Consider the following 12,977-nt stretch of genomic DNA (forward strand, 5'->3'; position numbering starts at 1 on the left):
AACAATGACTTACCATTCCCCTCTCTCTCTCCAGACCCTGGAAACCACCATTCCACATTTCTACATTCTTACCTACATGAATGTGACAATTCTAGGTACTTCAGAAAAGTAAAATCATAGTATTTGTCTTTTATGTGACTGGCTTATTTCACTTAGCATAAGTTCATCCATGTTTAACATGTGTCTAAATTTTCTTCCTTTTAAGGCTGAATAATATTCCACGTACGTACATACCACATTTTGTTTATCCATTCATCCATGTATGGACTCTTGGGTTACTTCCACCTTTTGGCTATTGTGAATAATGCTGCTCTGAACATGAGTATGCAAATACCTCTTTGAGACTCTGCTTTCAATTATTTTGGGTATATACCCAGTCACTCTATTTCTAAATTTTTGAAGAACTGCTATACTCCCATGAGTTTCTCTTGCTTGGACTACTGCATTAACTTCCAATATCCCCCTGCCTCCAATCTCTTTCCTCTCATTACACAGACTGCTGTCAGAATAAATGGTCCAAAGACACAATACAGATCACAATGCTAATAATGCCTCTGAAGACAGAATGTTTATTGAGAGTCCTCAAAGTCAAGCACAGAGTTTGGCACAAAAGAATGCTCAATACTGCTCACTGAGTGAATAAATGTGTAGATGGATGGGTAAATGGACTAAGGCAACAACTCCCTCTCTACCTTTAATGGTCCTCATCACCTACTGAATTAACATAAATTCCTCAATGGCCTGGCATTTACAACTCCCCATAATACTCATTAGCAAACAGGTATAAAAAAAACCAGGAGATCAAAGGTATGACGCCAAACCCAGTGGTTAGTCTGTATCTCAAAACAATTTCCCAGCTTTACTTCCCATTATTCCCCAATACACATTCCTTCAACTAATTTAAGTGTTTGCCATTTTCAAAGCATTTCCTATCCAGAAGTCACAGTTTAGTAGGCCTGGGCCAAGAATTTGGCCAGAAAAGTATTTTGTTTGGCATAGTGTTTTTTTAAAAAAAATACTTGAATATGAACGTGTTTTGGGGGAAAGGGAACATCCTCTCCAATTATCCTAGTTCCCATACTAACTCCACTTCACTCATCTACAACACCCGCCTAGTCCCTGAAGAAAGCGAAGTTGCAAATCCTCTGCTTCTGCTCACTGTTTTGTTTTCCCTTCCCTTCCCACATGTCCAAACTCTGCTCATGGTGTAACCAGCTCAAAGTCACTTACTCTTTGAAGCCTTCCCTGATCCTCCAAATCATACGTCATCGCTTGTCCGTTTCTTATGGCACTAGGATTATTGGACTCATATAGCATTTATCATACTTGGGTTTATATCATAACTATATACTTATCGGGTCTAGACATAGGAAGTGCCTTGAAACCAGTTCATTATCTTGTTATTTGGTATCCCTCACAGCACATAACCAAGTGTCTTGGGCATGTTAGGTATCCATTAAATGTCACAGTGAATTAAAATTAAATGGAGAGATGAAAAAAGAAAAAAGAAAGGCTGGTTCGGAATGGGGTTTTACATTTCAGGTACACTTTGTGTGTAGATATATTCTGTAAACTCTTAAGTGAAAAACTCAGTTATATGACAGAGTTGGGGTATTTTTTTTCCAGCGGAATCCCATGGTGATTTTCTAAATGCCTACAAATCCACAGTATATTGATAAAGAATAGGGGTTCTATGGTCACGCCAACACAGTTTTCAGTCTGGCTCTAGCACTTTCTATGTGTGTGTGATTTGAGGGTGGCACTTAGGCTCTCTAGGCCTCAGTTTCCCCATGTAATGGTGGTACTCACCACATGGGTTCACCTGAGAACTAAATGATACAACACATAAAAAGTACTTAGCATAGAGCATCACATATAGTAAATATCAACGTTAATTTTATTATATAAAATTGGTATCAAGATAAACTAAAATGAATAGGAGAAAATATAATTTTGTATTTCTAAATTTGTGTGGTGTTAAAAAATACATGTACAAATTAAATAAGCTCTTTTTCATTTTCCAAATCCCTAAGGCGACTCATTATTATTCTTTATTTACATTTTGAATTATAATTAAACTTGAAGATACTTAAACTCTTTAAATTTTAAATTTTACTTGGAATAATAAAAGGTAGATTAAGCTTACAAAAAATTCTTTAAAATGTACATTTTTTTAAATTTGGTTTCTTGCCTGCTGGGCGAAATTTCCCATCAATTAGACATCTGGAACATTTCCAGATAACAGAGTTTGAAGATACTGAAACTTTTGTTCCCAGAAATAGATTTGACTCTCTGCCTGAGTTTCTATTAAAAAAGCATAAAACCAAGATTATATAGCTTTTTTGGCAGAGAACTAGAAACTGAGAGCATAGTTATATTTATACTATGGTTGCAAAGATCAATCAATAAATTTTCCATCACTAGTTATTATAATGGCTTTATTTATGGTCTACTTAATCATTCACCTTCAGCCAAGAACAGTAAAGAACAAATAAACTGCCTAAAAGTAGTTGGTACCTTAGGATTTTTTTTGTCTGATATAAAGCATTTATACCAAAAATGTTCTTATGTTTCTCAAAATATGTTCAGATGTTACATTTTGAATTAATAAAGCATTAACTTTTCTTTAATAACTAGTTCTATGTAATGTGGTAAAAGAAATCATACAAAACACTAAGATAAATGCAAAAGTTATATTAACTGAAAAAAATTAAATCCAATCAATTGAAAAAACTTCTATTCAGGAAAAATGTTCTTGGTAATTTATACTCAATAATGTGGACTGGTCCCCTTGCAAACATCTGTGATAGAATTCTGTGGGTCGGAGGCTGTTTTCTGAGAACTGGGCATCAGTAGGCATTCACATTGGAAGGGGAAGTAAGAAAATTAGTCAGAATGACTCTGTTTCTTCAGGTCTACATATGGTACTTCAGATAGAAGCTGAAATCTGAACTGATACCCAAGAAAATGCTTCCAAATCACTGAAGAATTTTAAAGCCCTGCGAGTTACTCAAAATGATGGTCACTCTCACTGTGACATTGGAAAAGGGAAACAGCCAGTCCTGGGAATAGTAACAGACCTGCCAATTCATTCATTCATTCATTCATTCACCCACCCCACATACACCGATTAACTGTCTTCCCTGTACTAGACACTGTGGTGGATGCCCTAAAGACAGCCAGAACAAGAGTCTTGTCACCAAGAATATTGAAATCTATGAAGAGGGAAAACATTTAAGAAGATTTAAATTTCATGGGGATAATTGCTAAAATAAATATACAGACCAAATTCTATGGGTGGGGGAACCCAGGAGAATTAGTAAATAACCACTATGATCAAGTCAAAGAAAGTTGTTCATGTGCACACATGCACACACTCACATAAGATAAAATTTCAGCCAGGTATTACAGAATGAGTAGGAGTTTGCTAGGTGGGGTATATAGATGTAACAGTAGGATGCAAAGATAGTCTGGTCAAAACAATCTTACCCAAAAGCATAGAGTTAAGAAGGAGTGATGAGTTCAGAGTATGTGGTGAGTGTTTTGTACAGCTGAAGAGATAGCTGAGGTGATAGTATGGAGGCCAACAGTTAATGATCTGATAAGGAAAGCTACATTTTTGAATTTAATTTTTTAGATTAAGGAAATGGGCAGGAGTCTCACGCTTATATTTAAAAGCAAGGAAACCAGAGGTCAGAATCCCAGGCTCTCACATAGTCCAAGGGAGATTTTAAGAGCCTTAAATCATTGTGGTGACAACTGGTGTGCAGAAAGGAGGTAGAGAAACCTGTCCTAGTCCTATTGACCATATCGGCTGAGCATCTGCCTTGGAAGGGAAAACCTTCTGAGATCTCTGACAAAACAAATAAGGTTGAGGCACTATATGGAACTGTTGCTTTAAGAACTCAGAATATTTTATCTGATAGGGACATAAAAATTAAATTATTGTTTTCTATTTCTGGCACCACTTTTTAGTTTTTAAAAATAATCACTGCTCTGAATAGTTTGGCAATTTAATCATGTTAACAGCCTAGAAGCCCTCATCTGTGTCTGAGGCATTTCTATATCCCCATAGCACCACCAAAATGCTTTGTTTGTGAACCAAGATTCAGTTCTTTACATATGAAAGTTATTCACTTGAGTTTGACATCAATGTATAAACACTTGAAGTCCTGGGAACACTTACTCTGCAGTAATCCAAAGTAGCAACATATTCATAAGATCCTAGAGATAACTCTGGCTTCTCATAGTGGTCCAGCCTTCTCCCGATGTGGTCCAGATGTTGGAAATAGAATGGTGGAACTAATAAAATCAAAATAAGAAAGGAAACTTTTGTTTTCATAACACAGACAACTTAATAAGTTCTTAAAATTTATTACGGGAGGAAAAGAAGTAGTTGAAGGGGAAAAAGTATTTTAAAGCTAGAATGCAGTATATTCTAAATATCCACTATGTAAAAAGCATGTGTGGAAAGTACAAAGGTTTTCTAAAAAATCCTCTTGACTCTTCTGCAAGTTACCAATGACACGTAACATTTATCATTTAGACCGCTGTGAAGAAACGGGATAAAAATACTGGTGTTTTTAAATTGCCACAAAGAAAATTTAATTCTCCCTATTTAATTACCTCCTTTAAAAGGAATTCTGACTTTTCTAACTATTTAAATTTTCAATATACCTAATGGAAATATACATTGGTTATTTGGACTCTACTATTAACTACAATATTTGTTATCCTTTAATTAAGAGATGTTTTCAGCCATGGAAAGTTTGCATGGTAATCTTTTAATGTTTGGACTTCAGAGCAGAGAGGATTGCTGTATTAGGGAAAGACTATACCACTAAGATCTCAGCTGAGAACTCTTAATTTGATTCAAATGTCTAAGGAGGTTAGTTCTGGCAACGACCTGGAAGTCATCCAACAGCACAGGAACACTCATGAGTCACACACTGAACACTTGGACAAATATGGCCTGGTATCTCTGTGAAAACAAACTCCTGTTGCCTTGAGATTAATAGGGCTGGCTATTAAACCACTGACAAAAGAAGTATTTAGAATAACCAGCAATGCTCTGGTTTTCAGCATTTCATAGAGAGCAACATTTTCATTTGTAAGACTACAGAAGTAATGCATTCTCTTTTAAAACCAACAACTCAGTATTCTTTATTTTTAGTTGTGAACCAACGTGAATTACAACAAGACTGTTTTTGTAGGTTGGAACTTAAAAATAATCACCAAGAATTGATTTTTCTATTTTCTTACCATAACATGGCCATTTCTTTTAAAACAAGTTTTATAACACTCATATGTAACATATGGATCTCTGAATTTGGAAAATTCAAAGTCCTGTAAAGATTATGGAAGTGGGAAACTGACAGTCTCAGCAGAGATAAGTAAACTATGAGGGCCTAAACCTGTAATTTTGTTACTTTTAGTTGAGGTAGATGATGTTACATTGACTATTTAGGATTAGGTATGGTAATTTCTACATCGTGTAAACTATAATTCATTTTCATTCACATATCTACATGTAACGTGAAATTTTTTTAATTTCATATTCATTAGCATTTAATCTTATCTGTCATGTTTATAAAAAAAATTCAAGTCACATTGTAAATTATGCACTGCCAAATGACACTTGTCTTCCTGCATGCCTTTTGACCTCACATGCTTCCCACTGTGTAATCTCTGGACACTTTGAAGGGAAATAAGAGTGAAACCATGTGACCAAGCTTGCTGGGTTCTTTCTAACTTCAATAAACCTCTGTCTTCTTTAAACCTAAATGAAGAATGCAGGTGTCAGTGTAAATCTATAGGAGTCTGGCTCCTTTTAGCAACAAATATTTGAGCCTAGTATGAATAACCCTATTGGAAAATGAACACGGCAGCCTCCTAGGAGTGAATACCCAAGGGAAGGGAATTTATTATGTAGAGATACAAGAATTCTGTTTTTGTTTTTTTTCTACCAGGAAGTGCCTGGGCTCCGAGCTGATACTCTGGGTGTGACGCCAGGGTGTCATACCAAACTGAAGATCCTGGATCTAAAAGCTACATAAATTTCTGATTACCTTCCTAAGAAAGGTGAGGGTCTCGCTAAAGACATTGAGGAGCTGGTAACCTTGGTGGAGACCTTTATCCAAATGCTGCAGGAGAGGTCTCTGCCTTCTCATGACTCTTCCCCACAACACTAAAGTACAGGGAAATGAATTGTCACAGGGCTCCTGAAATCCAGGTCCCAAGATTGAGTGGTAGCCAATGATTTGGTTGCAGATTTCGTCCAGGATGAAACAAGGAATAAAATCTTCCTTAGAAAGAGAAGTAAGGGCAGAGAACCAATAGAATCTGGTCTCACAGGGATATCCAATTTGCACTGAGTGGATGCCACAGTTGAAGCAAGGAGAGAGACATTACAAGAGGACCACAGTTTTTTGAGATGAGGCTAGAAACCAATGATTCCACTCCATAGCAAGGTATTTTTAAGAACTGACCAAAGTTTTTGTGAGAAAGACTCATAATACCAGTCTCTGGCACTCTGAGTTGAACAAAACCAGGGACTGTAATAAGGAGCTGGGGCAACAAGGCGCTCTCCCACCAGAGAACACTCACAGAGTTGAGCCGCCATGAATGCAATGACAGAGGCAGAAAGCCGTGACATTCTTCAGATTTAATGACCTGCAGAGAAGCAAGTCTATGAAGATAAGGAAAGAGGAAAACACGTAGAAAGTTCATGCTCTCATAATCATCACATGGTTCTAGAAAGGGTCTAGAAATGTAAATGAATGTGGGAATGTTTCAGGCTGACTATGCGCTTTATTGAGCACCAAAAAATTAAAAACACAGACATGTTATGAATATAATGAATGTAAGTTGCTTTTAGCAAGTTTGCAGTTTTCTTCAACATCAGTCAATTCATACTGGAATGAAAGTGCAAATATAAAGAATGTGGAAAAGCCCTTCAGAATAATGTTTTTTTCCTTCTTAAGCAATCCAATATTCATACCTGAGGGGAAAAACAATCTATACATGTGTTAAAGCCCTCAGTTATATCAGAGCTTTTCCTAAATACTGATCAGCTCACATTTAGGAATAACTCGGAGGAATAAAGAAAGAGGAAAAAAAAAATCTCCAACTTATCATCTATAAACACAGATAAAATAAAAGTTCTTCTTTGTAGTATCTGTGGAAGGAAACCAACCAGAACATGCTCCGTTTGGGACCTCCACGCCCCTCTCAGCCTCATATAAATGCATGAAGTTGCACATACAACTTCCCACATGGAAGCTGCTCTGTTTCTTACAAAACTCCAAAGTAGGTAAGTAGTTTTATTTCTCAATCCCCTTCCACAAAGGCTCCGTTGGAGGCAAAATAAAATTTTACCTCTCATGTTTACAGATGATAAAACTGAGAGGTTTTGTTTTGTTTTGTTTTTGCTCTTCCTCTGAGTTGTTCTTGAATGTGAGCTCATCAGTATTTAGGGAAAGTTCAGGTATAACTAAGAGCTTTAACATATATCTTTTCCCCTAAGCTAAGAAGTACAACATATTTCAACCAATAAAGAGCTTTTACTACGAGCATGTATTGGCACCACTTACCATCGTTCACACAGTTGCAAAATCCACACTGATACCTCCTTCCTCCTTCAATGAACTGCATAAATGGGCACATGTAGGCTTTGCACCTGTTGCATCTGACTGGTCCATTCTCTCCATGATTTACCAAATAAAGGGGAGTCTATAAGAAGCAAGTAAAATGAAGAGATAGATGGGTATAGGATTTCAAGGTACTTCAGAAATACTATGGAATAATTTTAATTTGAAAAGTCTTCCAATGGCATTCATTAAGGAACTCTTAACTCTTGGTGTTCACCAGGAGAGTAAAGATGTCTCTCTTGATACCTTCTGAATTCAAAGAAATACCCAAACAAAAATTAATTTGAATTTTTATTTCATTAATAAGGACATATGTATATATGTGTATTTATGTATATGTGCATATATATGTATTTATCTGTACATGTGTGAAGGCAGAGAGAAAATATAATGATGGCAATAATATTTAATAAAGCATATGTTAAAAATGTCCTGGACACCTTATATCACATATTTTGCTAAGTTTGTTCATTGATTATAAATAAAGAAAGTGAATTGGGTCTGATTTCAAAAGCTCTAGTTTGGATAGAGCTCTAGTTTGTTTAGATAGTTCCATCAAAGAATACAAAATGTTTCTTCAAAAATGAAACACTCTGAAGAAATATACAATAATGTTCACTTTAAGGCAAGGACCCTGATTCTGCCTCTTTTGTTTCTTTATCCCATGACAAAATGTACTCTCAAAGTCGCTGGTCATGCTTTGCCAGGACTGAAAAAATAAATATTTCAATTGCTTCTTCCTCATAAGCATGAATAGAAACCATTTTACAGCTTGAAAGTAAAAAAGCTCAGCATTAGAGTCTGCCTTGTTTCTCAACTCTTTTGGCTTTCAGAATAAAACCACAAAGATTCTTCTTGCTTTTATAAATCTCCCTTAAAGATAACATTTCTAGAAAAGCTTGAGAATTACAGGGTTTGGCATGTTAACAAAGTTTTTCTTAAAAAAAAAAAAGAAGATGTAAATAAAGCAGACTGCTTTTTAATGGAGACCTGAAGAGGAGGAAGGTGGCGGATGAGACAGGGTCAGAAGGCCATTTTCTACTCAACTTAGAAAACTGAGATTTACTGTTTGTCCCTGTCCAGACGTTCAATGTGAAAACCAATCCACTGCTGAGGTTTCAGAAATGAGCTGTGAGATCTCATAACAGAAAAAACAACAACAACAACAACAGGTTTGAAGAAGGGGCGCCTGGATGGCTCAGTCAGTTAAGCGTCTGCCTTTGGATCAGGTCATGATCCCTGGACTCTGGGACTGAGTCCTATATTGGGCTCCCTGCTCAGTGGGGAGCCTGCTTCTCCCCCTCCCTCAGCCTGCCGCTCCTCCTGCTTGTGCTCTCTCTGTCAAATAAATAAATAAGATCTTAAAAACAAAAAACAGGTTTAGTATAATACATAAAAGAATCGGGAGAGGGTCTTAAAAAAAAAAATTCAGGATTAGTCCCCACTGCCTCTGCACTGCCCTCTCCCCCTCCTCTTGCCTCAAGGAAGGCAGAAAATAGATTGGACTTCTCATATAGGATCTCTTCTGATCCCTAACATGGGCATAGCTCTGGTGCCCCACTGGTAGGACTGTGACAGGGATTAAATGAGGGATCCATGTGTGGTACTGAGCACTGTGCCTGGCACAAAATTATTGGGTAAAAGGTAACTGTTGCTGTCATAACTATACAGAACCACCTTTCTTCTCTCAAAATCACTGAGCTCAGGGGAGAGTGTACTTAACGGCAGAGTTACAGTTTGATAAGTTTAAGATAGGCTTGAGTTTCTACAGGCATTTGTTTATATAAACATTTTGATTAGCTAACTTGTTACTGTAAACTGCCACTGTTAAAATGATCTAGAAGGGAGGATATCTACCTTCCAGGAAATTCTGATATAATCTAAAGGATATAATCTAACGGTTAAAGCCGAGAGCCACAGAAGGTTTTTAAAAACCCTCCCCAGGAATTTGACTTAAATGTATACATATTCAAATATGGACACATACAATACTTTTTAATACAAACTCTGTGTTTGAGAGGCAAAAAATGACAAGTGTCTGTCCTCTTTAGCTGGTCATAATAATAATAACTAATCTGAAGGGACAAAAGGAAAGCAAACAAAAAGATGCAGGTCCCAACCAGAAATTCTCAGGATAGTGAATGGAGAATTAGAGTAAGAAGTGAAAGTAACAAAAATGTAATAATAAGATGGCTTTTTCTGGATCAAAACTCCAATTATCAGTCATGCCTTTGTTGCTGTTCAGCTTTACCTCTGAGATCAGAAGATACTTTGAAGAATTAAACCAGGAAGAAAGTCTGCAATTTGCCTGCACTGCAGCCAACTTTACTTGTCTCATCCTTTTATTTTGAGAGTTCAAAGACTATAATCAATTCCCTGAGAGACTTTAGAAATATGATGCCATTATTTGCCAAAGCAGAGGTAATACGAGGAAAATTAGCCTTATTTTTACTGATATGATTTACCCAAAGGCAGGCCCAACCTAAAATTACTGTGAAACTGTCGGCAACTGACACCTGAGCATTCAAGTCCAGGCAGATTCAAACTTGCAGAACCAAAAACAAATGTCTAGTAATAAACTGGAGTCGAGTAGTGACTGAATCTAGGCTGTTAAATACACTTACATTTTTTTCTATTTTCAGTCTTTTGGAAACTGGATGATGGATAGGTAAGTAAGGTCTTCAGACAATTGAGGTGACAGTAAAGAATGTTAAAAGCTTTTTAACTGTTTACATTTTCTTTTGGGGCAACAGGACAAGGGTTCCTAAATTACACTGCCTTATTTCATCTCTCTCAGGCCATGTTGAAAACTATCAAACTATCAGAGATTTTCTTTGCTCTCTCCAGATGTCTGCTTATCTGCTCTACAGTAGTCTGCATGAGCTCATAAATAGCTAATCTTACTCTTCTTCTGAGTTCAACTTTAGTGTATATAGCTTTTTTAAAAAAAATCAAATTACTTCCCCTAAAAAATCTCTAAGGTTTTTTTTTTTCTTCACGAAGGACATTATATCACTAACATTTTCAGATTCTATAATTTTGTTTATAAATGTGCTTTAATCTTTTGGCTTCTAGTATATTCCTGTCTGCTCTTTCTTTTCTGTTCTTCTCGTATATGGAAAAAGTGAAAGGATGGAAAGACTGGCTCTAAAAACCTCATCCAGCTATTCTTGGCTCTGGTCCTGTGTGGCATGAGTTTATACAACACGGAAGTGATGCGGAAACTGAGGAAGGAAGAGGAAGAATAATAGTTGAATCTTTTGCTTGCAGTTTTGGATTACCAGGGCTATGCTTGTCCTTTACTGGTACTAATTTTAATTAAGATGCTTTAATTGAATAAAATGTCTCTCTTTTTTGTGCATGTATAATACCATGCTCCACACTGGGCCACAAGAAAGAATATAACTCACTGAGAAATGAGGTTCAGTGTTGAAATGATGTAAGTGATTTAAAAAAAAAAAAAAAACAACTTTTGGGTTAATTTTCCAAGTAAAAGGAGTAGACAACAAGATGTATCAATCGATAACTCCTTGGTACTATGACTACAATTTTTAAATTTTTCTTATATTATCAGTTTCCCAACTATTCCTGCCGTTCTCTCAGGGAACTTTAACATTTATTTGTTCAGTAGGTGCTGAGTATATTATGTGCCTTGGTGGGGCATTCAATCTGTCAGGATAGAAAAGACATTAAATAAATAGGCATGCAAATATGCAATTAACAGAGTAAGGTAGGAATAGAAAGAATTCTATTTATATATAAAAGTTATGAAATAATCATTAATAAAAGTTCTCTTTAGCTGAAAAGGCAATGTTAAACGATTCGGATTGTATCCCAAAAGCAAAAACAGATACTCAAGGAAAATGAAGTACAATGTAGAAAGATCCCAAGTGAAGAACTGTTAAGATTTGTAGCCTATATGCTCTGTTTTGGATCTATATAGCTAAGAAAAGTCTGAATACACAGGTCTTGCTCGTCTCTCTTTTAGATGAAAGATGAATACCAGAAAGCACCTCAATATTAAAAGCTGATTACAACTAAACCAGGACAACTAAAGAAAATATGAGGGTTTTTTGAGCACAGATCCAGTAGATGGCACTGTGCAACTAAAAATTAAAACTATATAATTTACTCAGTAGGTAATAAAATATTCAAGATAATTATGCCACATTCACTTATGTAACTCTAATAACATTTAACTAAACTTATGTCAGCTATTACTGTCACAAAATTAAGAAACCTATACTTCACTTGAAAAAAAATTAAATAATGGTATAAAATATCCTGGATGAAACAAAATTAAACATGAAATACAGGCTACCTTAAGTATAAATTATATGGAAATTACAGAATTTGTCAAAATTACTGAAGCTAATAGCCAAGAAAAACTTAATTCTAAGTTTCTAATCCCCTAACCGACTTTTCCTTGACTATCCATGGGAAAATAAGTAGCCCCAAAGTACAGCAGGCAACCTAAAGATGACCTGGAAAGAGAGTGGCCTGAGGAAGCAAATGCCCCCATGGCCAGTGTCCACTTCCTACTTGTCACATTCGCATTAAAAGCCAAAATAACAAAGCAAAGTTAGTGAAGCTTGCATCATGGTGCTCAGCAGTACACTGTGATGGAGAAATTCTTTTTTTTTTTTTTAAGATTTTTATTTATTTTAGAGAGAGAGAGGTAGAGTGCACACACCTGAGTGCAGTGGGGGGAGAGGGAGAGAGAGAATCCCAGGCAGATTCCTCCTGAGCACAGCCAACTCGGCCAACGTGAGGCTCGATCTCATGACCACGAGATTACGACCTGAGCCAAAACCAAGAGTCGGACACTTAACCAACTGTGCTACCCAGGCTCCCCAAGAAATTATTTTCTAAAGCAAACATCTACCTTCCTGTTGGAACATCAAATCACAGGCAGGAGTGCGGATGAAGGGAGGAACAGGATAGAGGGGCTAAATCCGAGAGTTCGGGAACACCTTGACTTTGGAAGGTTACACTTGCCCACATCTAAGATATTGCTGGGCGAAAACTGTCTCACGTTGCCCCGCTACCTGCCTCCTTATTTTTCAGCACCAGAGTTCTAAGTAAGATTTCTAATACATGCACACAAATTCTATAACTACCTACTTCCCCCATCTTTTAATACTATTTTACTAATTTTGAAAAATACATATTTTCCTTTTTAAAATAGACTTCTCTTCCCTGTTTTCTCCCTTTATGTCCTTCAATAGAAGGGTCAAAGAAAGTAATCAGCCTCCTGGACTATGCAGTTGTCCCAACATGACCAACAGTCTACTTCACTTAGTGCCTGAAGGAAATACCTCAGCTACA

General features: G+C 36.5%; 1 protein-coding gene across 3 annotated transcripts in view; it reads right to left on the reverse strand.

Moving 5' to 3' along the window:
* SEC24D (SEC24 homolog D, COPII coat complex component) overlaps positions 1-12,977 on the reverse strand; it is a 99,594-nt gene that overhangs the window by 38,006 nt on the left and 48,611 nt on the right. For all 3 annotated transcript variants that reach the window (XM_032401091.1, XM_032401092.1, XM_032401093.1), the window contains exons 9-10: positions 7,593-7,731; positions 4,187-4,302 (exon numbers count right to left, since the gene is read on the reverse strand). In XM_032401091.1, coding sequence (XP_032256982.1) covers positions 4,187-4,302; positions 7,593-7,731 — 255 coding nt within the window. The remainder of the gene's footprint in view (positions 1-4,186; positions 4,303-7,592; positions 7,732-12,977) is intronic.

Source organism: Phoca vitulina, unplaced genomic scaffold, assembly GCF_004348235.1.
Source record: "Phoca vitulina isolate PV1807 unplaced genomic scaffold, GSC_HSeal_1.0 scaffold3, whole genome shotgun sequence".
NCBI lineage: Eukaryota > Metazoa > Chordata > Mammalia > Carnivora > Phocidae > Phoca > Phoca vitulina.